The 26,621-nt window shown below is 41.3% G+C and overlaps 1 protein-coding gene across 2 annotated transcripts in view; it reads right to left on the bottom strand.

The window, feature by feature from the left end:
- LOC147301864 (receptor tyrosine-protein kinase erbB-4-like) overlaps positions 1-26,621 on the bottom strand; it is a 367,641-nt gene that overhangs the window by 40,366 nt on the left and 300,654 nt on the right. Inside the window, exons 19-20 of one of the 2 annotated variants that reach the window (XM_086284333.1) lie at positions 24,879-24,977; positions 17,428-17,613 (exon numbers count right to left, since the gene is read on the bottom strand). In XM_086284333.1, the coding sequence (XP_086140459.1) occupies positions 17,428-17,613; positions 24,879-24,977 (285 nt within the window). The remainder of the gene's footprint in view (positions 1-17,427; positions 17,614-24,878; positions 24,978-26,621) is intronic. The other variant, XM_086284335.1, reaches the window with a different exon arrangement.

Here is a 26,621-nt window from a genome sequence, read left to right as displayed (position 1 = left end):
CATTTATGCCACCAAATTTGGTGGCATAAATCAAGACTCATCAGACTGTGCAGCAGTTCTCCAGTTATCTATTATAAAGTCTGGTGAGCCTGTATGAATTATAGATAAAGTTTCCTGTTCTTAGCTGAAGGGAGTGGGACCTGGTGAGATGCTCTTCTGCACACCGTGGTAGTAAAGACTTACTTACTTTTGCCTTATCAGCTTGGAACAGTCTGACCATTCTCCTCTGACATCTGACATCAACAAAAGCATTTTCATGTAGAGAACAGCTGCTCACTGGATATTTTGTCTTTTTCAGACGATCTGTACTCTTCTAGCAGAAGCCTATCTCAGCTACCAAGGGTGAGAGAAAGGGTACATCCTATACAGGTCTCCAGTCTCTTGCAGGACTAACACAGAAACAGAGACAGCCAACCATTCACACTCACGTTCCTATGGGCAATTTAAATTCACCAATTAGCATAACTCTACTAACTGCATGTTTTTGGACTATGGGAGGTACCTGGAGAGGACAACATGCAAACTCCAAACTGAAAGGCCAGATGGTGGATTCAAATCCAGGTTAACCGCTGTGCTGTCGCGCTGCCTCACAGTATTTTTCAAACCATTCTCTGTTAACCTTAGAGATGGCTGTGTGAGAAAATCCCAGTAGGATCAGCAGATTCTGAAATACTCAGAACAGCCGATCTGGCATCAACAACCATGATGATCAGTTCAAAAGTGTGTTGTCTCGACCATAATCTTGTCTTGGATAAGTAGATATCTGTGTTAGCAAGTGGTTGAACATGCATAACTAATAAAGTGGCTGGTGAGTGTGTAGTCATGTTCTTGCTTTGTTTTTCTCCGACCATCTGATGCGTTCTCTAGTTTAGTTCTCTTGTTGTTTTTGATCTCTAGTTGTTTTCTCTGCTCTCTAGGAAAGTTTCACTTTTGGGTTTTGTTGTTACAAGTAACTAACTTCATAATGCTAAATAAACCTCACATTTTGTTTCTTTACAGATTTCTACATCAGTATTTGGATGATGATGCAAGAACATTTAAGTTGTTGCATTTATGCTAACTGTTCTGTTTTCTGGTAGCTTTTAAGCTTTGGTAATCCATTTTTTTGTTTGTTGGCATCCATCCATCATCATACTTTTATTAAACACTTTCTATTTGTGTCAGATATTTAAAATATTTCTATGATTTCTTGTATTTTGCAGCTCAGGGCCACCGTACGCAGGTAAGACAGAGCACGTAAAAGCAAACCCCTCAGTGGGAGGGAACAATGTCAGAACTTATCAGCGCTTGTTGTCTTCCTCCTTCCTTTCTTAATTATATCTTTCCTCAAGAGAGGGAACCAAAGGTAAAAATATCTAAGCTCCGTTGCCATGATCTCAACTCCCCTGTGGGACAGAGAGATCCCTCCAAAATGTCACTGTGCAGGCAATAACAGACCGCTGCTGGCGAATTTACACGAGCAAATGTCAATAATTTTTTTTGGCTTCTGAAACGGAATTAAAAGGAAGATTTTTTTCCCCCTTTCAGTGCGATGAATTTCATCTCTCCTGAGGAAATACGAGTAATATATACCGTAGCGTAAAGCTGCAGAAACATGGAAGTTCGAGTAAAATTTAAATAAAACCCTCCTGCTTCAGCTGCAACAAAAGATGACATTTTCAGCCATGTAACTAAATGTCCTTGTGGGGGTGACGGTGCTATCCAAGCATCAATTAACAGCACTCAAGTGAGATCCTGTGAAGTTTAGGATGGCCTGCGGGCAGCCGAGAGGACGGTAATGATGGGTTTCATCAGCAGCTCAGCGGCCTCGTGACTTCGACAGGTGAAGCGGACAGAAAGGAAGAGAGAAAGCAAACAGGAGGAGAAGAGGGGGAAAAAAAAGAACAATGAGGACATCTGATCCTGATTTGAATCAGCTGAGCACCAAGCCATACACTCACACAGTCCAGCGTTCACAGTAATGCCTGTAATTTGTCTGCTGCTCACTGTGACACTGAGAAGTTATAATTTTTAATCACAGAGGGTAATTATCTCGGTGAGAAGCTGACAGACTATTCTGCCCACTGGCTACTTTTCATACGGGAAAGGGGACACTTTACTGTTGACATTGCACGCATGCACACAAATAAGTAACAAAAATGCTTTAATTTCAGCACGCCGTTTCATCCCGTTTGTTTGTAATAAGGCTGCTCGTAGCAAAGAAAATGAAATCCTGATTGCACGAAATTGATTCACAGAGCAACCTGGCAGAATCGTTTATGCTTGTTTTGTTAAAATGACATGTTTAGGACTCCATAATAAGTACAGAAGAAAGTTGTTTCTTGTTTGCAGCCATTTCAGAAAGGCACGGTTATGAAGTGTTTGTCGGAGAATCCCTGCGAATTTCCACCTGCCGCCATTCATCTGCATGCGTGCGGACGTCTGTGTCTAATGAGTCTCGGTTCCAGGCATTGTGAGTAATCGGGATGTATGGTAAGAGGTGCCCGATCCAATCAGGCCTTCCTACCAGTGGATCTGGCAGTCAAATCCCTCCCCTTATGCATCCTTGAGCACTGCTGATCCTTACAGATAATTAGAAAGACCCAAGAGGCTTATCTCTCCGCCGCCCGTTCCACTCATCACCTCATACTCTTCCTCTGCGGTCTTCCCCCGCCCTGTTTCCTCATTTTGTTGCATCAGCAGGGACATGTGCGTCCTCCTGGGGACCGGCTGGTGTGTGTGTGAAAGAATTTGAGAATGTGTTTGCGTTGGAGGAAAACACATCACTTGGTTTGGTTTTTGTTTCTTATCATAAAAGATAGTATTATGGGTTGTTTGGTAATCATGGCGTGATGTGGCTCCCGACAAGCTCTCAGATGCAAAGAATTGTGGGACTGCATTATTAATGAAGCCCCGGGGAAATAAAGAGCTGAACATGGATCACTACCATATAGCCTGCTGACAGTAATAAATTCACTATAACTTTATATAATGTGTTTTTAGTGGAAAATATAGACTAAAAGGAATTCATCAATCATTTGGCTTACGTGCTAAAATATATGATATCCTCCTTTGGTGTGAAGGATTTTAAAATGTGCTATTTTCACTGCTAGAGCTGGCATCCAGTGACAATTTGTCATATCTGGATTCGGAAAAAAAAAAGCTTTAGAAAGTGCTCAAATCTGTTTAAGCAGTTTGTTTGGAGGGACACTTGAATGGATGTGGAATAAAAACCTGCTGACATCAAAAATAGAGTATTAAAAATGAATGTCACCACTTGTAGTATAACATATTTTGGAAACAGCATTGTTTTTTTACAGCAAGTAGTGCCCATATCTTGGACAAGAGGGTTGAGTGAAGTTTTCAGCCAATGCCCAGCAGCTTGGCTGTCAAGGAGCATTTTGCAAATTTAAACACAAAACAAAATATGTTATTTGTCATATAAGTGATTTAAAATGCTCCAAAGCGAAACCACACTTCAAAGTGACTTGAATGGAGGTTTTAAGATCCTAGTAAGTCACAGAGGTCAAGAAACAAGCTGTCAACCGTCTGAAAAATGGCAAATGGGCTGATACTTGCATAGCACTCGTCTACTCTGAGCACTCAGAGAACTTTCTACTACAAGTCTTATTCACCCAATCACACCCCGGCTAAGATTCACACTCCGATGGATGCGCTTGGGATAACTTGGGGGTTATTTTGACACACAGACTGGAGGATCAGGGAGCGAACCACCAACCTTTTAATTGGTCGACACCCCACTCTACCTCTGGATCTACAGCCAGCAGTTGGCTAGTTGTTGGTCGTGGTTGTTGGCTGTCTGTTAAATCCATTCCTGCAGTCATACAAGCACTCAGTGACCCCCTGGTACCCTCTGATTACTGTGGAAAGATCTGTATTCCCTGAATGGTTGTTGAGTGGTTGCTACCAACCGCTAGGTGAAAAGTGGTTGCAAAGAGGTTTACCCCCTCATGATTGGTTTGTTTGCTATCCGGTTGCTGCAGTCATTGAAACACCCACACGTCTGCAAGCTAACTGCCTACAGAGCAGCAGTGAAAAGGATCTTCAAAAAGCTTGTTGATTTTACTTTTACGTTTTAATACCAATCGGCAAGTAGATGACCAATACTTGCAGACAAGATGCAGACAAGTCAGCATCTTCCATGCAAACAGCATTTGACTATGCGAATCAGTTAGAGACCAAACAAACTGCAGTTTTGGCTCACCTTTTTAGGCCAAGAAGTTGCCACATTTCAAGCTCAGCCACTTCTGATTTCATAGATATCAGAACATTAGCAACAGTAGAGACATAACAGGGTTGAAGTTAGTAAGCTTTTTAAAATCTGCACATTAAAATCATGTTTCTCCGCTTCCCTGACATACACCACGCGTGTACTAGTTTCTGCTTATGTTCAACATGCCAGTGATGAACACACGCACGTGGAAAAACATGTTTCACCTCCTGGCTGTATTAGATTTGCTCATCAGATGTTAACAGGAATTTAAATGGACATTGTTGACAGGAATCATGCTACTCTTCAGTTCGTAATTGCTTTTCAGTGCACAGTGAAACATTTTCATCACTCTGTGGTTAATTGCTTCCGCTGCAGCGCCTTTTATTCCCAGCTAAAGGACGCCAATGGGGAGAGATATCTGGTGTGTAAACTAAAAGGTGTTGCTGTTAATTAATAATGTATTATATTTTAAACATGAGACCTGAAAATGAGCATTCTGAGGAAGGTGACACACTTGGTCAAAATGAAGGTAATTCCTCAGTGGTTATTATAACATCTTTGACAAACCTACTGCATTATTTTAAGGGTCCAAATACTGAGTGTATTAAAAAATCACAGCAGAACTGTGTAGTTATTCACATAAACGGCTGTGCTTTTACTAGCACATTGTGTAAGCATAACTCTCAGAAGATGCTTGATGACTATCTTTTGGGGTTTTCTGAGTCTGCTCAGACTGTTATCTTCACCAGACCCCGGCAGGCAGTTGGCTGTAGTAGTTTCAATGACGGCTAAAGAGAGATTTAAGATCTGTGAGGGAACTCTATACAAGAGAACAAACCCTGCACTGGAGGATTTTTCGGGTATCACGGCACTACAGAGAGAAATCAAAGACATCTTTGTACACCAAACCAACTGCTCAACTTAAACATTTATATTGACATCGGCTTTGTTCCTATTCACAGTACTACAACCGTAGATGTGATTGTAACAGCAGAGGCACAATGTAGAAATGAGATGTCAATAGCAGTAAACTGAGATTTCTATTTCTTCTTCTGCTTGTTGAAAAATGTACTGGGTCTATGATACGGCAACCAAACAATGACTGAAAAAATAGTAATCGATACAGTGAGTTTACCGCATAACTGAGCATTTTTACAGTCGTTTGGTCTCATTTACTTATCAGCTACACGACAATGGGAGTCAACACTGTGATAAGCGAATAGGGCAGGGACAAGCTATTGATACCACAATATAAACACATTGTATAATGACACCAGACTTAAGAGGAAAGCTAATCGAGAGCTAACAGAATACAGAACAGAATAGATGCATCAACACACTGGATCAATATGATACACGTACACGGCGGCCATTTTTTCTTCTTCTATACAAATATTGCCATGAATCTTAGATAACTGTCTTACTCGCGATCGTGGCTCAAGAGTTGGGTGTTCGTCCTGTAATCGGAAGTTTGTCGGTTCGAGCCCCGGCTCGGACAGTCTCGGTCGTTGTGTCCTTGGGCAAGACACTTCACCTGCCGCCTACTGGTGATGGCCAGAGGGGCCGATGGCGTGATATGGCAGCCTCGCCTCTGTCAGTCTGCCCCAGGGCAGACTGACAGAGGCGAGGCAACTGTAGCTTGCCTTCATCAGTGTGTGAATGTGAGAGTGAATGAATAGTGGCATTGTAAAGCGCTTTGAGGGGTCCCGAAAAGTGCTATATAAATGCAATCCATTATTATTATTATTATTATTATTATTATTATTACTATATAACGAGTCTATCATATATCACATGATGACTGATTTGTGATATCATTGTTACCATGGGTAACCTCTGGAGCTGAGAAGAGGTAAAAACTACAGTTCCTCTAGTGGCCACTTGAGGAACTGCAATGTGGTCAGTTCCCAAAGTCTCCCATGTTTAAAATAATGTTTACAGCCTGGTACAAATAAAGGTCGCAGCTTCTTTGATCCATGTGGGTGACTGAGTAACTCGATTTCTCTGTTTGTGCCCTTGGAGCCTTCTGGAGGGTTTTTAATGGAGTGTCTGACTAATATAATTTCTTGCTATGTAGTTTTTTTCCTTTCCTAGTATCTTGTATGTATTCATTGTGCTTCCTTTGTTTCCTTTTTTTTTTAAACATACTGTATTGCAGTAAAAACAAATGCAAAGCGCAGGCTTTTGTTATTAGCCCTGCTGAAACTCATTTTAATACACCTGACATAATTTTGAGCACAATTATTATTTTATTCATGCGGCTACACCAATTTAGTAAAATTAGTTTAAATGTTTAGTTATAAATATCAAGCGTTTTGATCACAAGTTCACTTACTTTTCCAAAAACAGTGATACTTATTTCAGGAACCTTGAACATGTTGTTATCTATTTAAACTGTTATATCCTGGCATAAAAAAATGTTGCCAATAAAAAAGGAAGCAGAAATTTAAACGCAGTTTTAAAGATAAGATTTTATGAAAGTTTGACCTTATTTGACCTTGAAGGAGAGGTCAGAGGTCCAGAGTAACATGATATTTACAACCCCATATATCACCCCCTACATGCCTGCACGTTGTCAGTACAAACCATACCAGTAAGAAACAGTATTAGCATCACTACATCATTCAAAAAGTGAATTCCAAAAATCTTGCTGTTTATGTAACATGTGAAAATACATGTTAAAGATGTTTTTGATTCACTCCAAAAGGCCCAGCCTCAGGGTTTTTGTCCTTTGTGCCCTGAAAAGTGACTCCTTCTTTTTCACTTTTCCAGCAGGAAACTTAACTGTGTAACGGGAGGGAAACAAAACCATCAAATCAGGGCAATCTCATCTCAGAAAACACACCTGTCCAGGTCCACATCTGCATGCTGAGAGTATTGAGACATTTCACTGACATGCGATGGCATGATAGACACACGAGCGCAGGAGGGAGATGATTTGATTCCAAGCAAAAGATTGACTCCGTTATTTTAGCGAGGGAGGGTAATATGAGGGGAAACGTGTTGGGAGGGAAAAGAGAACAAGCAGCAGAAGGAGGAAGAAGAAGTGTTAAGGCTGGGCTAATAAGTGCAGGCGAGATGTGTTTGCTCAGCACCGAGAGGCGTTTCACAGGGAAGTGAGTGACACAGAGGGCTCCACGCTAAGCTTGACCAGATTGGATCTCGTGCCATTGGGGTGGCATCTCCGGGGAGCCGCCGCAGGATGCAACTCTAACTGCACGTGGAAGAGCACACACGCATGAACAAAAAAGTCCCTGCTGATTTTGCCTTATTTTACAGTTTGTTGGTGTGTGTGTGAAGGGGTTTGTGTCATTGCTTGTTCCCACACACACACACACACACCTTCTTGCATATTTTAACAGTGTGCAGAAATGCTACGAGGCCAGTGTTAGCACGGAGCCACAGTGACAGCAGAGTCCAAAATCTGACTGCAAGGTGTTTCCTGCAGGGCGTCATGCAGGGCGTCACGTGCACTGGTACAAATACAAATGACCCCACTGTCTCACTGTTCACACGCTGACAGTGGCCGAGATACAACCCCCTCGTTCCTACAGCCGTCCCACCTCTACCCCCCCACCATAAAAAAAAACCCCAGTGGAGACCGTTGTCCAGCCAGAGCTTCCCTGCCAAAGCCAATCATTTAAGTGGCAGGACAGCTACTCGCTGAATGTATTCTGCTTTCATTATACCGAGCCTGAGGAGAGAGACCGTGAATGGAAGACAGAGAGGGAAAGGGGAGAGGGGAGCCAAATTAAAAGACTACTGTAGCCCCGCATACATTCAGTTTCAAACCCATATTTAATTCAGTGATTGATTTGTTCATTAAAATACATCCCATTACTAATTATTCCATTAATAATCCAATACCTAATGAAAAAAAATGCTCCTAATATGAGTGTGAGAGGGAGCGGGAAAAAGAGGGAGGAGAGAGATTCACTGAGTGAGATATAGAGGAGATGCAGAAACAGATAGGAGGACACGTGTAAATATGAGCACAGGGGGGTCATCTAAGGATCTGAGGGCTGAAGTGGGAAATGTAGGACATGATATAGAGACACAGGACCACACAAAATAAGAAAACAAATGATAACATAGGCACAAATGAGGAAAGACAGGAGATGTGGGGGGTAACAAGAGAATTAAAGAAGGAATTTAAAATTAAAAAAGAAGATTGAACGTACTGTAAAACAAATGGCAAAAAACAGAACAGGAAAATACAGAAATATAGAAAACAAGCAAGAAACTATAAGAAAAGAAAATGTCAAAATTAAGTCAGAAGGAAGGAAGGATGGGAAGACGTGTAAAAAGGATATGGGAAGAAAAGAATTAGTTAAGAAAAAACTGAAACAGATGAAAGGAAAGAAAAGAAAAAGGAAGTAAGAGACAATGACATGGAAACAAAATAAGAAGAAGAATGAAAATATTGTGGAAATGAAAGAGAAAGAAGAAGGAAAAAGAAATGATGTGGAAAGAAAAGCAGAAAGGAAGGAAATAAATGGAAATGGAGCAAAGAAAGGGGAAAGGGAAGGATAAATGAAAGGAAGACAGGACGGGGTTATGATGAAAAAACAAAATCGAATGTGAAGAGAAAAGGAAGAAGGGTGTCAAAAAGAAAAGAAGAGGAAAATGAATGAGTGTAATAAAAATAGAAAAAAGAAAGAAAGGACATAAAGAGGAAGTCCTGGAAAAAAAACGAGGAAAAGAAACAACAGATGAGTGAGGAAAACCGGCAGAGGGATAAAGGAAAGAGCATAAAAAGGAAAGGAAAGATCGAGACTTATAATTTAGAGGCTATTCACACACATCTAAAGAGACCTCTGTGTGGGTTATGTGTGCAAGTGCATGTGAGTGTCAGTCATTGTGTGTGTGTGTGTGTGTGTGTGTGTGTGTGTGTGTGTGTGTGTGTGTGTGTGTGTGTGTGTTCGTGTGTGGCAGTGGGAGTGAAACAGCCCTGAGTGTGGCTCTAGATTAATGGGGGCCATTATCTCAATGCCCAAAACACTCAGTGATGAAGAGTCACTGCCTGGCGACAGGCCTCGGCCAATCAATTTGTGGCACAGCAGTCACCTGCCCGGGTCAGAGCCCACATACGGCGGGTGTTTGTGTAGTTGTTGTGGTAGCGGTGCTGGGGGGGACTGGCAAGTTGCCACCACGTTACAGTATGGTGAAAAATGAAAAACAGCCTTCCTGTGCCAGGGTTTCATGGTTTTGGCAGCATGCACAGATAGCTCCATAACTGTTCTGGGAACTAAATTATATTTATATTTTATTCAAAATAATATGCTTGTTCAGGTAGTTGTACTTTAGAATTCCCAATTAGTTTTTTACGGCCTTAAAGCTACACTACACTGGATGTTATGGACAATTCTTAAGCAGGACTGCATGAAACAATTAAGGAGCAGGACCCACAAAGTCCAAACTGTTAACACCTTCAGGAAGATCATCATATGTGATGATAAACTTAGTATTCAGCTATGACCCAGACCCCCAAAAAACATCTGTTAGTCTAAAAGCAAAACAAGGCGCACTGGGTCAACAGCACACTCGCCATGAGTTCTAGAAGTTATGTCCAGATGCTTCTGAGGGGAAAACCACCTGACCCAAGTGCACCTGTCCACAAAGCACCAGAAATAGCATTTTAAAGCAATACTAACACAATCTTTCCTATTTGGGAAGGGGACAGTGGCTACATTTGTATGAGGGATGTGTTGTTAACTTTTAGAGGCAGATTTATGAAATGCCGTTCAGGCTGTTGTATTGCTTTGATTGCACTTTATACACATTAAGATAGTGAAGCCAGAACCTCATAGATTTTAAACAGATTCAGCAATTCCTTAACAGATAACAACAAATTTGGTGCAGATAGTGAAGTAACTGTAAAATGATACAGGTGCTTGGAAACCTTCCTTTTTATAGGAATATAACCAGAATACAACCAGTTGGCAGCCAGCTTTGAGTCCCCTATGGCAAAGGGACATGCTGCAAAAGAGTTAAGCCCATCAGTGCAGAGTGACTCAGACTGATTCCAGTGTATTGGCCCTGTCTGCACTCATAAAGTAGACAGAAATTATTTGCAAAACAGAGAATGAATGCAACTGGTGCCATTTGGAATTTGGTCACTTAAAGACAGGCTCCCTCCCACCAGCCTACCTGTGTAATTGTGTCCACAGTGTTTCAAACCCCAAATATTTATATAATAATGGATTGGATTTATATGGCGCTTTTCAAGGCACCCAAAGCGCTTTACAATGCCACTATTCATTCACTCTCGCATTCACACACTGGTGGAGGCAAGCTACAGTTGTAGCCACAGCTGCCCTGGGGCAGACTGACAGAGGCGAGGCTGCCATATCGCGCCATCGGCCCCTCTGGCCATCACCAGTAGGCGGTAGGGTAAAGTGTCTTGCCCAAGGACACAACGACCAGGACAGAGAGCCCAGGGATCGAACCGGCGACCTTCCGGTTACAGATACGCTTCCCAACCCCCTGAGCCACGGTCGCAACCACTGATTTTTCCTAGAAATGTCATGATAAGATTCCTCAAGTTGCTCCACCGGCACTGCAAACTTGTTACAATCAGACTAAATTGCATTTTTTTGGTCTGCATGTTGCATGTAATACTTTCACCACTGATAATAGAGTGTACTGGTAAAACTTCTGCAATAATCTTGAAATTTCTGAATTTGTTATTAAATAACTGTGGCAGTTGTACTTTAGCTAAAAAAAAAAAGCTTGACATTTTCCTGAAATCTGCTTGTAGGCAGTTTAGATGAGAAAGCCGGTAACACACTCATGTCTGTTCATTAAATGTGAAGTTGGAGCCACTGGTAGTTGAGCTTAGTTGAAGGGTAACACCAGGCTCTCGCCAGTGTCTGAAAAACAACCGGACATACATGAGTGCTATCAGTCATCCAGTCCAACTCTTACCAAGTAGTTGAAGCAGGTGATTTCACAAAATGTCAAAGTGTTTCTCTGTAAAGACCTGACTATCACTGCTAGTACTCATGATACAATGGGGTGCGTTTGATGAATGCGTATGCAGCAGTTCACAGTGGATGCTTGGTCTGGTGCCATATGTCGAGCGACCTTTTGTATGCTGTTTCTTGAACTCTGTTTTTTGTGTTTTTTTATATACCTTTTCCTCCCACCTCTTTCAAAGCTAACTGAAGAGCAAGGGAAAATTATTTTCCCCTTTGCTAGAAAATTGTGCGTCTTCTGAAGGATGCTCTTTCTCCTGGAGAAGAGGTTCCTCGTCATTACCTTGAGAGTGCCAAGATCACTCAGAGAAGAGGGCTCTGAGTTATTTATTCGGCTCACATGCCCAAACACACACAAGCACGTGTGCAGATAGACAGGGATGCAAAAACATACACCACAGAGAAATTCAGTCTTTTTCTGGCTTGAAAAATATCTTAGAGCTATGTGATGGAGGACCTGTGAGGAGGATCCAAGAGGCTAACTTAACACAAAAGAACCACGCTACCTGGGTCCCCCGCTGTGAGCATTTTTAACTCCGTGCACTGGGCTTGTGTGGCTTAGAAAACCCATGCTGCTAAATGGGCTCCCTGCAGTACCTGGCAACACCTTACTGTAAGAAGGGGGTGGGGCTCATAAGAAGTCAAATTGATTCTCTTCTATTGGCTGAATACCACACCAGGTCATACACGTGACTATACCTTTGAAAGGCAACCATTTTTTTGTGTGTTCCAGCATGAGCTTTCTGGTTCAAACCCAACACAACACATCAATTTTTCCTCCATACAAAAAAACACAGCTATGTTCACAGTCACTCATGTGAGATTTCCTAAAAATCACTGATTTTCAAAAGTACCTGTATATGTACCTTTTAATTAGAGAACATCAAACATGGGTTTCTGGGATCAGTTCTGATACTTCTCGAATAAAAAGTATTCAGGTAGCAATATATGGACCTATATTCTTCACATTTCTTACAAATCCATGTAGTATGCTAGAGCTACGCTGAAAAGGGAAAATAATGGGATCACTCTGAATATATTTGGTTATAGTGGGCATATACAGGAGTTAGAGTAGGTCATCTTTTAACTGGAAGGTTGGTGGTTTGATCCCTGACTTCTCCATTATGCATGCCAGTTATCCTTGGGCAAGATACTGAACCCCAAGTTGCATCCATTGGAGGGTGAATGTTTGAAGGAAAGCACTTAAGCATAGCAAAAAGTGCATGTTTGACTGGGTGACTGTGGCATGTTTTAACTGCTTTGAGTGTTCAGGAACAGAAGAAAAGGACTATATATAAGGACCAGCCCATTAATTGTGCAACTAGCAGCTCGGATTATAAATACTAGCCTCTCAGCAACTCGGGTTGACAAGCTATTTGATTTTTATTTCTAGACTGCACCAGGCTTTTTCATTTTTTTAATCAGGCTGTTGAAAAGTCAAATTGGAAGCTGAATTCATTAAACAGCTTGGTAGAAAGATGTGTTCATTTTTGATTAAGTGTGCTTCAAGCTGATATTGGCAACACTGTTTCAACCGAAGTTTGCATAAGAGCATCTCTGAACGCACAACACAGCGAACCTTAAAACAGAAGACCACACCGAGAGCCACTCCTGCCAAATAAGAACAGGAAACTGAAGGGAAGGAAAAGGGAGTCAACTCTGGAAGTAGCAAGCTGCAACTAATAAAGTCTTTCTTCTAAATGCTTATCTTAAAAAAGATTATTTTAAACTCGGAATCACACAAAGCTAAATGAAAAAGAAGCTGGAAATAAAGACTACAGGTCCCCTACATCCTCTGACGAAAGTTAAAAGTTCCAGTGCCTTCGACGATTAGAACTCGTCTGAGAGTCACCCCTGAGTCAGGACTCTTTACTCTTTGTTAGATTTTTGTTTTTGTTGATACTCTACCTTGGAAACAAAATAAGCCTTTCAAACAACACACTGAGATGCTGCCACTGCAAATGTAGTTCTCAGTGATGAGTCATTTTAACATTGCAAATCATGGCCTGTCATTAAGCCCCAGGTGGTGACAATCCAGCCAGCACGCTGATAGCTGCTAGTTATTGATAATAATGGAAACAATAAAGGGAAATACAAGCCTGTTTAGGGCTAACAGGAACAGTTTGTCTCTATTCCTCCACTATGCCGATTCACTAATTCACTCAATAAAAACAAATTATCCAAATACGATTTTCAATCAGACGAGCAGCTTCATTCCAACCCTACATCAAGACTGAACAGCTGTTATTGGTACTGGTCACAATCAGTTGAATGCCACAGTACAGGAAGGGTAGAGGATGGTTTTGAATAGTCTCCCCTTGCTCTCCATCGCCTTCAAAACTACCACAACCTGACATTTCCCCTCCTGCTACCACAGGTGAAACTAAATCCAATTACAGCAATAAGTACCTCCTTAAGTAACCTGTTCCTCAGGCTCTTGGGAATCATCTATCATTGGAGAATAAAGGGTTAAGCCCTCTCACGCTAACCCACCTCCCACTAACCCTGTGAACCCGATGCTCTCATCGCTGACTCAGAGTGATGAAACAAGAGAATACTTTGCCAATACAAATCAATTCTGATAAAAAGTGCTTTAGAAACAGGCAATTATCTGAAGAATACTCTGTGAATCGCTTTTCATACACATTCTGAACACACAGTTTTGTCATGCTATCACACCAGTTTTCAGGGGTTAATGTTAACATTAGTGTGGTGTTAGTGTGTTTATAGCTGAAAACAGGGCCTGCGTGTATAAGAACAGTGTTTGGTGCAGTAGGCATTTCTTACTGTGGTTTTATTTACTACACAAACATTGCTTTAAAGTGCACATGTACGTTATTTGATGAAAACTTAAACAGAACCAGTTTTTGAGAACAAAAACCAGCACTGCCTGTGTACAGTAAGGTCCATGTTTGACAGCTTTATCAGTTTAGCAGCAGATACAATAAAAGATTAGCAAGTCATCAAAGTAATGATAAGCAAAAATGATAGACCTGCTGGAACAGATGAAGAGCCATTCAGGCTCTCACTCACTACATATGAAAATCAGATCACTGCATAATAAACGTAATATATTATATGGTAGGTGAAGAACCAGAATCTGGTTTCAGTTTGCAATCCAAAGTGTATTTACCTAACTACAGTTGGCTGAACTTTGACTGCGTACGGGTTAAAACTCCGATTGGATCTTTCTTTAAAAATGAACACGTTGGCTACAAAGCTAATTTACAACCACAGGTTCTTATCTGATGTCCTCTGTTTGATGTTTTTAGTTTCTCCTCTTTCATTCCCAGACTGTAGACAAGCATGTTACATGTCTGTCTGATGACCCTAACTGGTGGGTTCCCATATTGCTAGCACTTTATCTAGCAAAGCGTTGCTAAAGAAAAAATAAAAATAAAACACTACTCAAATACTATTTTATACTAAGAGTTATCATCAGATTAGATACTCATTTGCAACAGTATCGATACGAACAGTGCCACCTTCAGTTGAAACACAACTTCAAACAGCACCGCTGGCAGCAGCCCCTCTCCTCACTAGCAGCTGAACGCATGAAAAGTAGTTAATATCAACAGACTGAACTACACTTTAAGATGAATTACAAAAGGTCAGGAAAGTTCCTGTTTGAAAAGTACTAAATGTCAACCTGGCCGGTGCACACATTAACATTGGCTGTTTAACAATTAGCAGTTACCTGCTAACCACATTAGTCGATTTATTAAGTTATTTTTACAGTAGAGGCTATGGCTGTGGCTAATTATGTCCTCTGTTTGATGTTTTTAATTTCTCCTCATTCATCGCTAGACTGCAATGAATGACCATTGAACGCGACAGGAGGTCATATTTGTCTGATAAATGGCCCCAGCCAATGGGTTCCAATGTTGCTCCTCCTTTTCTAGACCAGGGTCCAAAAATCAATACTAGGAATTATTATTGGATCAACATTATCAACATTATCGATATGAACAGTGTCAACTTTGCCTCCTTCAACTGACACAACTTCCCACAGAACCGTTGCAGACCGTCAGGTCACAGCCCCTCCCCTCACTAGCAGCTGAACACGTGAATAGTAGCTGATGTCAAAACTAAACAATTTATGAGGTATGTTAGATGTCAGTAAATCTTCTGTTTCAATATTAAAATATTAAACAGTTATATCATAAATGTTGACATAGCTGGTGCACATGCTAATGTTAGCCATTAAACTATTAGCAATTATCAGATAGCAACACTGGCTGATCTATTAAGTTATTATAATGGTAGGAGCTAGTGGCCATGGCTTATAACAAAAAGATAATATTAATATTGGACCTAGTCAGCAAACATTATTAGTGCTTCCTATTGGTAACATTAGTAATGTTAACAGAATACATTATTCCCACTATTCCTAAATCCAGAGATTAAAAAGATATTAAGTATAAAAAAAAATGATTTTTAGAAATTGTACCAGCAAGAGCATCTTAAGATATAGTTGTCATATATCAATTCACTGTTACATCAGAAAAAAAGAAAACAGTGATGTGATTGATGTATTATTCTCATCTTTACAAAAAACAAAGACTGTGAATTTTTCTCCTCTTGCGGAGTAGAAAATGGTATGAATTGTTGGGTATTTTCCTGAGTATTATATTTCGTTTGAAATTTCAGCGATAATCCTAATCTAAAGAGTTTGTTAGCATAATGAAGTATGTAAACTTTACAACTATACTGAGATATTTTTTATAATCCCCCCGTTTTTCCCCCTTATTTGCTTCATGAGACTTTTTCCACTTCAGATTCTGACACATTTTATATTAGGGGTTGCGTCAGAAAGGGTAACAGGTGTAAAAATCTGCCAAATCAAATATGCAGAGCTACCTGCTGTGGCAACCCCTTGGGAAAATGGGGCGCTGCCAAAATGGAAACGGAAAGCTTGCTCACTTCCTTTTGAAGTTGGATTAATGGCATAAATGAAGCTGTGTTTTTCGGACCATCCCGACTGGTTTAGCGCAGATACGATGGAGTTGTTCACTTTGTTCAAAACCTCTGATGTATATCCAGACCAACCAGCTAGCGAAACAGCTACGATTTTAAATTACAAAAACATTTCCTGGAGGCACAGTCGAGCTGGTTCCTTTGTCTCTTTGCTCGACTTAAACCTCGACGGGCAGAAGCGCTCAGAATCCAAAACTTTAACAGCATTAAAGTCAAAAGTTGTTCCCTTGTCTTAACTGCGATCAGTGTGATCAGCGGTAAGTCAGACTTCTGTCAGATCCTCTTTTGCATGTACCGCTTCCAAAACTGATGGGGGGATGCCTCTGTATCACAGCAGATGTCTGCCTGCACAGCATGTAATTGCAGCCAGGCACCCCACTGCCATCCCAGAGTTATAACTCAGAGAAGTTAAATCTTACCAGGCAGTTACACTATCAAGCACTCTGGCTGCATCAACCTAATTTGCAAACAAAACACAAATGTTCTTTGGGTAAGCAAAAGCACGCACACAGTATTTCAAGCCTTACTGCTGTTTCAACGATTCTGAGTGCAGATTTTGTTTGGGCAGCAAAGAATGGGTCTGTAATTTAAATGTTTGTTATGACGCTGAAAGAATATGCTGGCCATGATCAGGGCCTCCATGTCGAATGCTTCAAGGACAAGCTCCAAGGCAAGCTAGGCCTCAGTCTTGCTCACCGTCAGTAACCTATCATGTCATTTAAAGGGCTGTGAAAACTGATTTACACCTGAATTTCAACAGCAACACACTGCGGCGCTCTATATTGTTTTTCAAATGCATGCAGCTGCTTTTTTGATTTTTGATTTTGTTATGACTGCTCTGGGTTTGCATAATGTAGATGTTTATACAGTTCCACAAAGCCTGGAAAACTACAACAGAAACCCAAGTAAGTAAAGCATCCAACTGAAAGGTCGGCAGCTTAGGGACATTTGTGTTTGTGATAGCAGCTCAAAAATTGTTTTGAAAGCTGTTTAAATACAAATTTGGAAAGTGCAATGAGATCATATTTTAGAAAAAAAATCACACTCGTTCGGTTTGACACTGCACTTGGCAAGCCTCTCCATGTCACCTTCAGCCAAATTTTTGGCTGGGGATGAAAAAAAATAAGGCAGACTCGTCCAACAAGAACACAAATCCATAAAATCCAATGCCGCCCTCACACCTGCCAGCAGTACAGTAATGCACAAACACCACAGCACAAACAGACGCCGTCCTCTTTCGACCTGATTATAGTCATTTACCTTTGCAATTTGGACACACCAGTTGAGCAGCAGCTGCGATCCAATGTTGTCCTTGTGCTCGTGCACATAGTCGAGGAGGCAGCCGTGGGGCATGAGCTGGGTGACCAGCTGGATGGTGGGGCTCAGGCAGACACCGAGGAGACGCACCAGGTGGGGGTGCTCCATGCTGGCCATGATCAGGGCCTCCTGGGTGAGAGGGGGGGAAGGAGGACAAAAATGGACTAAGAAGACTGCTGACTTACAGGGTTCAAGAAACTTCTCTTCAGATACTTTGGAGCTTCTTTGCTTTCTGTACTATATTTGTGTCGCATTGAACACAATTTTAAGCTTGCAGCTTCCCCCTTTGACCTTTTTGCGCAATTTCAATATCATTAAATTGTAGTCATATATATTTTTGTTATTTTTAGTTGGCACACTGAAATCTGAAAAAAAGAACCTGATTCAAAAGGTGGCAATGTGTGAAAATTTATTTGTAATCTAGTTCCTGAAAATTTGCTCATTTAGCGTGTGGAAACAACCCACACTGGGCTGTTTGTGACCTGGTTAAAAAGTTTAAGGAAAAACATGAAACTGAGACCAACATCCTCCTATACGTCACAAATTCATGACCATTCAATAAAACCTCCACCAATTAAAATGACGGACAACAATGGAGAAACGTCCTGCTTCTTTTTCTATACTATTACTGTACCTGCCCACTCTGGAGTATTGTCTGATTAGTCTGTGTTTGGTGGTTGCTAGGCAATGTGATGACTTCATAATATATCATGCATAATTCAGGTTTAGTAGACATAAAATCCAAAATTAAAATGATCTGCTGCTTTTTTCAGGTGTTGTAGGTGCAAAAAAAAAATCTGATATTTTGAAAAAAGTTAGCATCATCAAGACACACACAGGGAGCCGTTTGGCACTTTGGTACCTTGATGCACTAGCTGTGAAAATACTGATGCTGATTAAAGAGGGAAACAGTTCATTTTTAGATGTTGGAAAGATGGTGATGCAATGAGATGAGTTTATCAACCAGGAAACTGCCATGTTTTCACACACTCAACATTCACATTATCTCACTGAAGTCTTTGTGGTAAGATTTACGCAAACACTGAGGTTTATTTCAACTTAAATTTGATATCATAGGAAGTAGAGATTGGTGCACAACTGCACAATGATATTTATCTAGTGATATTGTGTGGATAAAGGCACACAAAATATCAATATTTTATTACATAAATAAAAATCTTACAAAGTACTCATCTTATGCACCGCCATCCTGACATAATATTAACTGAGAGGCCTTGTATTAAATCAGCTCAACTAAAAACCATCACACACTAGACACAATTAGCCTGATAAAGCCACCTCGTACTTCAGAGCACGGTAACGGCTCAGGAAGGCGAGTAAAAAAAAAAGAATTGGACATTTAAAAGAAACATTAGTGACCCGTGACTAAATAGCTGCCCAGAGTTTGGGGGTGTTGAACACTCGTGACCACTTTTAATCTCAAGGCGACTGCACAGGTTGCCTGATAGGAGGCAACCTTTCTGCAAACAATTGCAGTCTGACTTGGACGGCTTGCAAACACTATCAGAGAGATTGTTAAAGGTCTGCAAATAATTGCTTTCTGATTTATAAAAGCAGACAGGCTGCAAACATGTTGGTATCAGTCTGATTGAATCTCAATGATTTTCCACGATTTATCACAGTTAATCGCTTATCAGAAACAAACTGCATTTAATTGCCAACTTGACCCCATCCAATCACAGACTGGTTGCAGACTGACTGTGTTACGTCAACATTTATGGCAGGTTTTAGTGTGCTTAACAAGCCTAATTTTGCAACACAACAATAACGGAGGCGAGGTAACCTCACTGAATAAAGCAGGTATTGACAACGTTTAACTCTAACTCAAGATACTGCAAAATGTTCAAAATCACAATAACATTGTTTTGTGTCGGGTGATTCCCGCCTCTAATGGGAACTCATACAAACAAAACTTGACGACTTTAACTCTTTAAAGTCATCAAGTTGTCAAGACATTCCTGTTTCAACATTTCCGTAAACCCAGTTTTTTAAGGCACTGACGCCAAAGGACACGTTGTCATAACATCTGACGCTCTGGGCTCAAAGTATGTTGGAATCTTTATTCTGGGTTTTTGTAGGAAAACAATCAACATTATAAATATTAAGTTTATTGAGCAGCATTAGGTTCTATTATCCTTTTTTTTCTATGACAGATCAAGCTGTTACCCTTGGATAACACTACAGTGTCTACCAAAGAATTCCTAATAGAAATGAAGTTAGATGCATAAATTAATATTTGTGAGATGATTACTATATCTGCATGCACAGCATCTGCCCTGAGTAAACTCATAGTGAGAGAAAACCCTGCAGAACCCTTCTTCAAAGCTGCACAAACACAGCCTTTTTAATCTATATTTTAGCATGCACAACACACAGAGGTTCTTAAATGATGCTCCAATTAAAAGAAAAAAAACACAGTGAAATGTGCATGCTTAGAATCCACGCTGCTGTCTAACACAAAGTTACTGCGCCTCTGATTCCAGAAGCTGCTTCAGAATTTCTCGCTCTTGTTGTCATTTTGGCGTGTAAATACATTTTCTGTCCTCCCTCTCCGTCTCTCTCTGCAGCAGATGGACGCAGGGGTCTGAACAGTTGGGAGTCAACGTTGGGTAATTGTTATTGCGGCGCTGCGAGCAGAAGGATGTGTGCCGGTGATGAAGTGTTATGATGGCGAGGACCGATACTTGTGGCCGGCGCGTATACGCGTTACGGCTGAGCAGAAGCTGCACTTCAGTGCCATCGCTCAGAAACACTCACTTCACTCGTTCTCGTCTCCTATTGCCTCTCTCGGGCTCTCTCTCTCTCTCTCTCTCTCTCTCACTGACATGCAGACACACTCTCTTGGCAGCTCTCGAAAACACTCACGCCCTCAAGGACACACACGCACACTTTCTCTCTCTCCGTCTTTGCATACGGCAAGCGGTTGAGGAGGTGTATATCCAGGCTTGGCCCCGGGGCAGCCGATGGATAGATGAGGTGCCTTTTTAAATTTAGATGCTAAAGAATGAGCTGAGAGGGAGAGAGGTGGTGGCAGTGTGGGTGGTGCGCGAGTAGATTAATTCTAAACAGCAGCGGGGCCATAGGCCGTCGTGAGGCTTTTGGCACCATCAGTGGCCTGATTTAAGCAGAGCCTCGCAGCACTGAAGTTGTGCCACTACTTTTTCACTTCTTAAAACCACCTGCTCCCCCTCTGCCCCCAACCACTCGCCATCAGCCACCTCTGCACCAGGAATGCGCCTCGCCTCGGGATCCAGAGAGGAAGGGAAAAAAAGGGGGAAGAGCACTTTTATTCTCAGACTGTGATCTCAATAGAGACCTGGGAGTCGTAAACTGTGTCGGGCTAAACTCTTGCTCCTGCTTTCTACTCTCCGGGCAAATGTTATGAGGATTTGCCCGTGTGTGTGTGTGTGTGTGTGCGTGTGTTTTGGTTTCCCTCTCATCTCCCTGAGCGCCGACCTCCATTACTGCCGGCTGACCCTCCTTTTCCATCTCGCTCCCTTGCTCACTTGCCCCCCTCACACACACTTGCACAAACAAGAGTTGATAGACTGGCAGAGCCGTGTGAAACTTGCGCCTGTGCTAGTGCGTGTGGGTGTCTGCACGCGAGTGCTACAAAAGTGGAGCAGATGTATTAAATGAATGTATTGTCAGGGCCTTTGCATTTCACACGTCACATAATCGAGTCAAATCCACATATTTGCAAACACGAGCAATTCACTCTGCATCTCTCGCAGGCAAGGCCACCCCACCCCGCCTCCCTCACCCCATGGGGAGGCTTATTTTTTGTTGCACAGAGCGTGTTTGGTTATGTGTGTGTGTGTGCGGACTTTCAGAGAGTGTTTGGAGCTGGCACTCCAGTGGCCAGTTTCTCAGTGGCGAAGCGTGAGCCTGCCTTTAGATTGCTGTTTAACAAGCCAGCAGACAGAGCATATTGGCTCTGGATGGACAGGGACGCCCACTGGGAGAGACACCGAGAAAGAGGAAGAGAGGGACCGATGAAAAGGAGGGAGATTAAAAAAAGTGCCCAGAAATGGGGAAACACAGAACGGAGCGCAGCTGTGTGTGCGACGGGAGAGAGAATAAAGTGGTTCGCACTGTGGTTGGTAGTCAGCTAGTTGTGAATAATGATTTTAGTGTTTGATTTTTGCATTAACATTCTTAGTATTGATTTTAGTGTTTGATTTTAGTGATTGATTTTAGTGATTGATTTTAGTGATTGATTTTAGTGTTTGATTTTTGCATTAACATTCTTAGTATTGATCACTGTGTGATCAATACTAAGATTGCTTACTACTGCTTGCCATCTGTCTCGCAGTTGTTAGCACTATGCTACGTGTAAGGATCACGGATGGTCTATGAGAACTGGATACCAGACTCTGGCATGATATCAGTCCAATTATCGTTCATCCAGCGTGGACACCTTCCTCTGGGTTGTGTGTCCAAGTGCACATGTGAGTGGGAGTGTCGCTACTCTTTAAATAAGCTTCCTCTGGCTTAACTGTACTGACCCACTGGGTTCAAGGTTATAAAAGGCTGTTTTTTGACTACTTTCGATTTCACCTTTAGAAACAGTTTACCTTGCCTTGTTAGGTATCATTCTTTTCAGCACAACCTCACATGTCTGACTTTGCAGTTATTTTTCATACTGTATTAACACATTAAAGGCTATTAACACATGTTTGCGCTAAAATATGCACTGTGTTTTCAATAACATATATGTGGTATCCAAATACGCCAAATATTTTCCTTTTAAGCACATTTTATATAAAACCAGTTTACCAGTAGGTCACCATCGTTATTTACTTCTCAATGCACTCTAGGTAGTGACGTCACATGGTTGCACCACATCGAGTTCACAGTTAGAAGCGCACTGGAAATGGCTTCTGTTCAACCTCTCCAGTTTCAACCAGAGCAAACCGAGAGAGATGATGAAAATAGTCAACCAGTACTTACTTTAGATGAAGATGAAAACAATCCGTCACACGAGGACGCGAGAGTGAGGGAAAACTACTGGTGTCTATGCGGCTACTGCTTGCCAATGGCAACGGCGACTGAGAGCGTTTGGTGTAAAGAGCTTAATTTTATGGTAGCAGCTATCCATGGTATCGCATAACCGCATGATAAAAACATTAATAGAATTCTAATTTCTATTATACAGTGAAATTACGATATCGTTATTTTTACAGATTCTCCATGCAACACAGTGCAGCAAAACTTTGAAGCCGTTGTGCCAAACTAGGTAAAATTTGTTTCCCCTGCGTCGGGAGCATACACTGGCCTTTCGAAATCATGGACTAACAGTATCCCACGTTCGTGATTTTTAGTTCATAAACACTTCTTATAATGACTAACTAGTCCAGAAATGTTGGAGATGTTAGCTCTTTATACAGTAAAATTACAGTGGGATACAAATAATATCAAAATGTGCTTAAAAGGAAAACATTTGGCGTATTTTAATACCACATATGTGTTATTGAAAGCAAAATGCATATTTTAGTGCAAACATGTGTTAATAGCCGGGGTTCCCTTTAACACAATGGAACTAAAATCACCAAAAAAAAGCACAAAATCTGAGAAGCAAAAAGTTCGATGTTTTTACTGTAACAACCACAAACATGTTAAACAAAGCATTTTCACAACTTGAAATGCAAACATAAATTGCACATTTTAAAAGATTATGTACAAATGCAGCAAAGAGCAAAGGTACAACTGTTTGCATTAAATGCAGCCGATGTCTCAGGTGTGTTTTCCCCATCAGGTGCCACAATAAGATGCCACACAAAGTATTTGTGCCACTTCAAGCACCAGACAGAGCGGCACATTACTGCCCCGACACCTCCGGGGTGTATCACTCCTCCTTTTGTCCCCCTGGAGACACTGGTGGCATCTTTGACTACACTACACGCTAACTACACACTCCAAACACGCAAAAGATCACAAATCTCTCTCAAATTTTAAAATCTGCTATCGACATCACTCTCTCTCTTTCGCCGCCGTCCCTTCCCTCTCTTCCTAAGCAACCAAATGCCATGTGCCAGTGAGGCCTGTCGAGCCTGAGATGTAGCTACTGGGTTTTTTGCAGTGTCTCTGAACACTGCACGATCTGACCTTGGACTGAATTAGCAGAGATGTCAACTCCTGGGATGATTGGGGACTATCTTGAATGTTTTTCTGCCTGTGAATAATCTTTCTCACTGCAGACTGACGGACTTCAGATTGTTTGGAAATGACTTTATAACTCAAACTGACAAAAACGTCTGCTTTTATAGAGGTGCTCACACTTCCTGATGATCAGGTAATCAAGAGTATTTAATAATCTGCATCAAGCTGCTATCTACCCCCTTAATTCATGTGGAAGCGGTGAGAGTGGAATTAGTTTTTCACACTCTGATTCTGCATTTTTACTTATCTTTGCCTAAAATTAGTAACGCAGCGACTTATGGCATGTCTGCTTGGTCTGAGCTTGTATTCACAAACTTTTTAAAACCTTAAAACTGAAAGACGGGGTACTTTACTTGACTAATAATTACAACTGCGAGGCTTAATAACTTTTTTTTGCATGCTACTGATAACCTTTTATCCACATTGTTTTGCTAACAATTCAATTTCATTATTTTTTATGCTGTTCTCCAACATCTGCATATCACATACAGCTATTTCATTTACGTTCTCATTATAATCTATTCAAATCTTTATTCTGGCTGAATTAAAGGAAAGAAACAAAACACAGACCATGTTCGTCACATGCATAGAGTACAATAATGAGACATTAAGCTGACCTGTTTTTCCCAATCAGCAACCTGAAATGCAACAATACTCCATTTCAGTGCCACATAAGATCAAGAAGAGGCAAAAATCCCCCCAAATGAAAAGGTGGATTTGAAAACAACGGGATATTTGCTTTTAAAAAGACAGAAATGAACAGCTAGATGAAAGGGTTCATGATCCAGCATCCACAATTGTATAATGATGAGGCACCTTTTTGCACAACCTTGTGATAAATGAGACACAAAAGCTTGTGTATTTGAAAAAAAAGGAAAGAAAGAAAAAAATGGAAATTCCACCGCCTGCCCTTCCTCATCTTCCTCTCCCTTCCATCATTCCTGCATTGCTATAAAGCCATATCTCATAAACTAGTGCTGTTCTTTAATAGAGTCTTGTTCCATACATGGCTGGCTGTACAGCGTGGTGGAGTTCACTTTATTACAGGCTCCGACTGAGAAGGTGCTCTCGTAAGAATTTACCGCCAAATGCACGATTCCACAAAGCGACAGACCCGGCAGTCTCTGTGACAACGCTTTATGGCTCGCGCACGCACATTCACACACACACGGCCGAAAACAGATACAAATTGTTGCGATATAAATACTCACGTCCATGAACTCCACGTTGGCTTTAGGACCGGTGGTCTCATTGAGGATTTTAATAGCCACGGGGATCTTCACCGTCTCACCTTCTGGGACCCAGATGCCCTGAAATATACAAGCAATCACCATAAATGTACCCAATAAACAACCCCTGGCACACACTCACACACAGAGCTACCGCAGAACTGACTTTGAATGGTGGTTGTTGTGTTTAACTGTCTCCTGCAGCTCTAATAAATCCAACCCCATCTTCAAAAAATACCGTTGGCCTTCAACAATTAGCTCGTGCATAACTAAGTTTAAAACCCTTTGGATAAAGCGATTAGAAAAGACAAATATCACAATTTCAATTCACTTTATGAGGCTTAAATTCTGCTAAAAGCAAACTGCTGTGGGATTGTACTGCCATAAATTGCATGCAGATTAATTTAAATAAAATATGCCTTAAAACGGGCAGATGAGTAGAGGAATCCAGAGGAATTTGGAGCCAGCGGTAGAACGTGCAGTATTTATTTGATGGATTCTGCTGATTTTCGGGGTGCTATGAATAATTTTGCCAAGGGCAGCGAATTTGGCAAGCAAACAGCAACTTCTGTTCCAGGTCCTTGAGCCGCCCTCAGCTTGTGTCTGTCAGGAAACGCTGTGACAAAAGAAAAGGTTTGTGTTTGTTGTTCAGAGGTTGTTCTTCAACCGAGAGAGGTCTGACACCTATGCTGGTATTGGTATTGCCCTCCACACTTGCGTGATAAGGTCTATATTTTGTTTATTTTTGGGGACATTAGAAAAAATACCCCTCAAATATGACCTATGAAAGATATCTGAACATCAGGTGTTGATTGTCAACAACTGAATTTCTATTCAGTCACGTGACCACTTTACCATGCAGTCAAGCTCATTGTGACATCACTGGTGTAGTCCAGTCATCTTTCTGCCTGCCTCCTTCAGGCCCATCAGCCTCCACTCTGCAGACATTAAATATCACTGGTTATCTGTCATTCTAGTTTGCAGATGCTGTCACGCAACCCACCCGCCATTCTGGTCTAACCGGTAAATACCTGAAATTGAATTCCGTACATCAATAAATGATGTTCAATTCCTGCTAATGATCTCTCCTTATTTAAATCCCAAGTGGCGATTTCTAACTCAGAGCTCCACTTCAGTCACATCTACGTGTATCTTTTATAGAATCCTTCATCTTACCCTACTGCCAGGATGAAAGCTTTCAAAGGACGGTCAGCTACATGCGTTTTCACTCTGGACGGGTAAATAATGTCACCGTGTGGGAGAAGAGCAAGAAACTGATCATCATTAATACGTAGCTAGCTTAAAGAAGCTACTTAAATGATGTAAATCTTATGTTTTGTTGACTTGGACATTTACAGTGTAGGGCCATAAAAGTTCCAGTAGTGTTAATTTGTCAGTGTTGTGTCATAACAGTGAAGTTGACCAAATATTTTACCAATATCCAGCAAATCATCTACAGTTTAAATATGTTGCTGTGGAGAAGCAGGGACTGGTGTGATTCAGCCTATACGGCAGGGTTAAGAGAGATGTGCTCACAGGTTGGTGCCATACTCTATGTCTACGCCAATCAGAAAGCTGTAACTAAACAGTGATTAGTGCATCTGATAGCACAGCAACTATCTGGCATTTTGGCTTTCAAAATACATGAAAAGCTGAAAGATGTGTTTTATTGTGTTAACACAACACAACAAGTTGTGACACACTGCTGTCCCCTACATACTGTAA

This window comes from Aulonocara sp. 'chitande type north' Nkhata Bay, linkage group LG23 (assembly GCF_057382095.1).
Source record: "Aulonocara sp. 'chitande type north' Nkhata Bay isolate Kocher_YH1m ecotype deep benthic linkage group LG23, A_spYH_male_GT1.1, whole genome shotgun sequence".
Taxonomy (NCBI): Eukaryota; Metazoa; Chordata; class Actinopteri; order Cichliformes; family Cichlidae; genus Aulonocara; species Aulonocara sp. 'chitande type north' Nkhata Bay.
The sequence above is the reverse complement of the archived record's forward strand: the minus strand, read 5'-3'. Positions and strand labels throughout refer to the sequence as shown.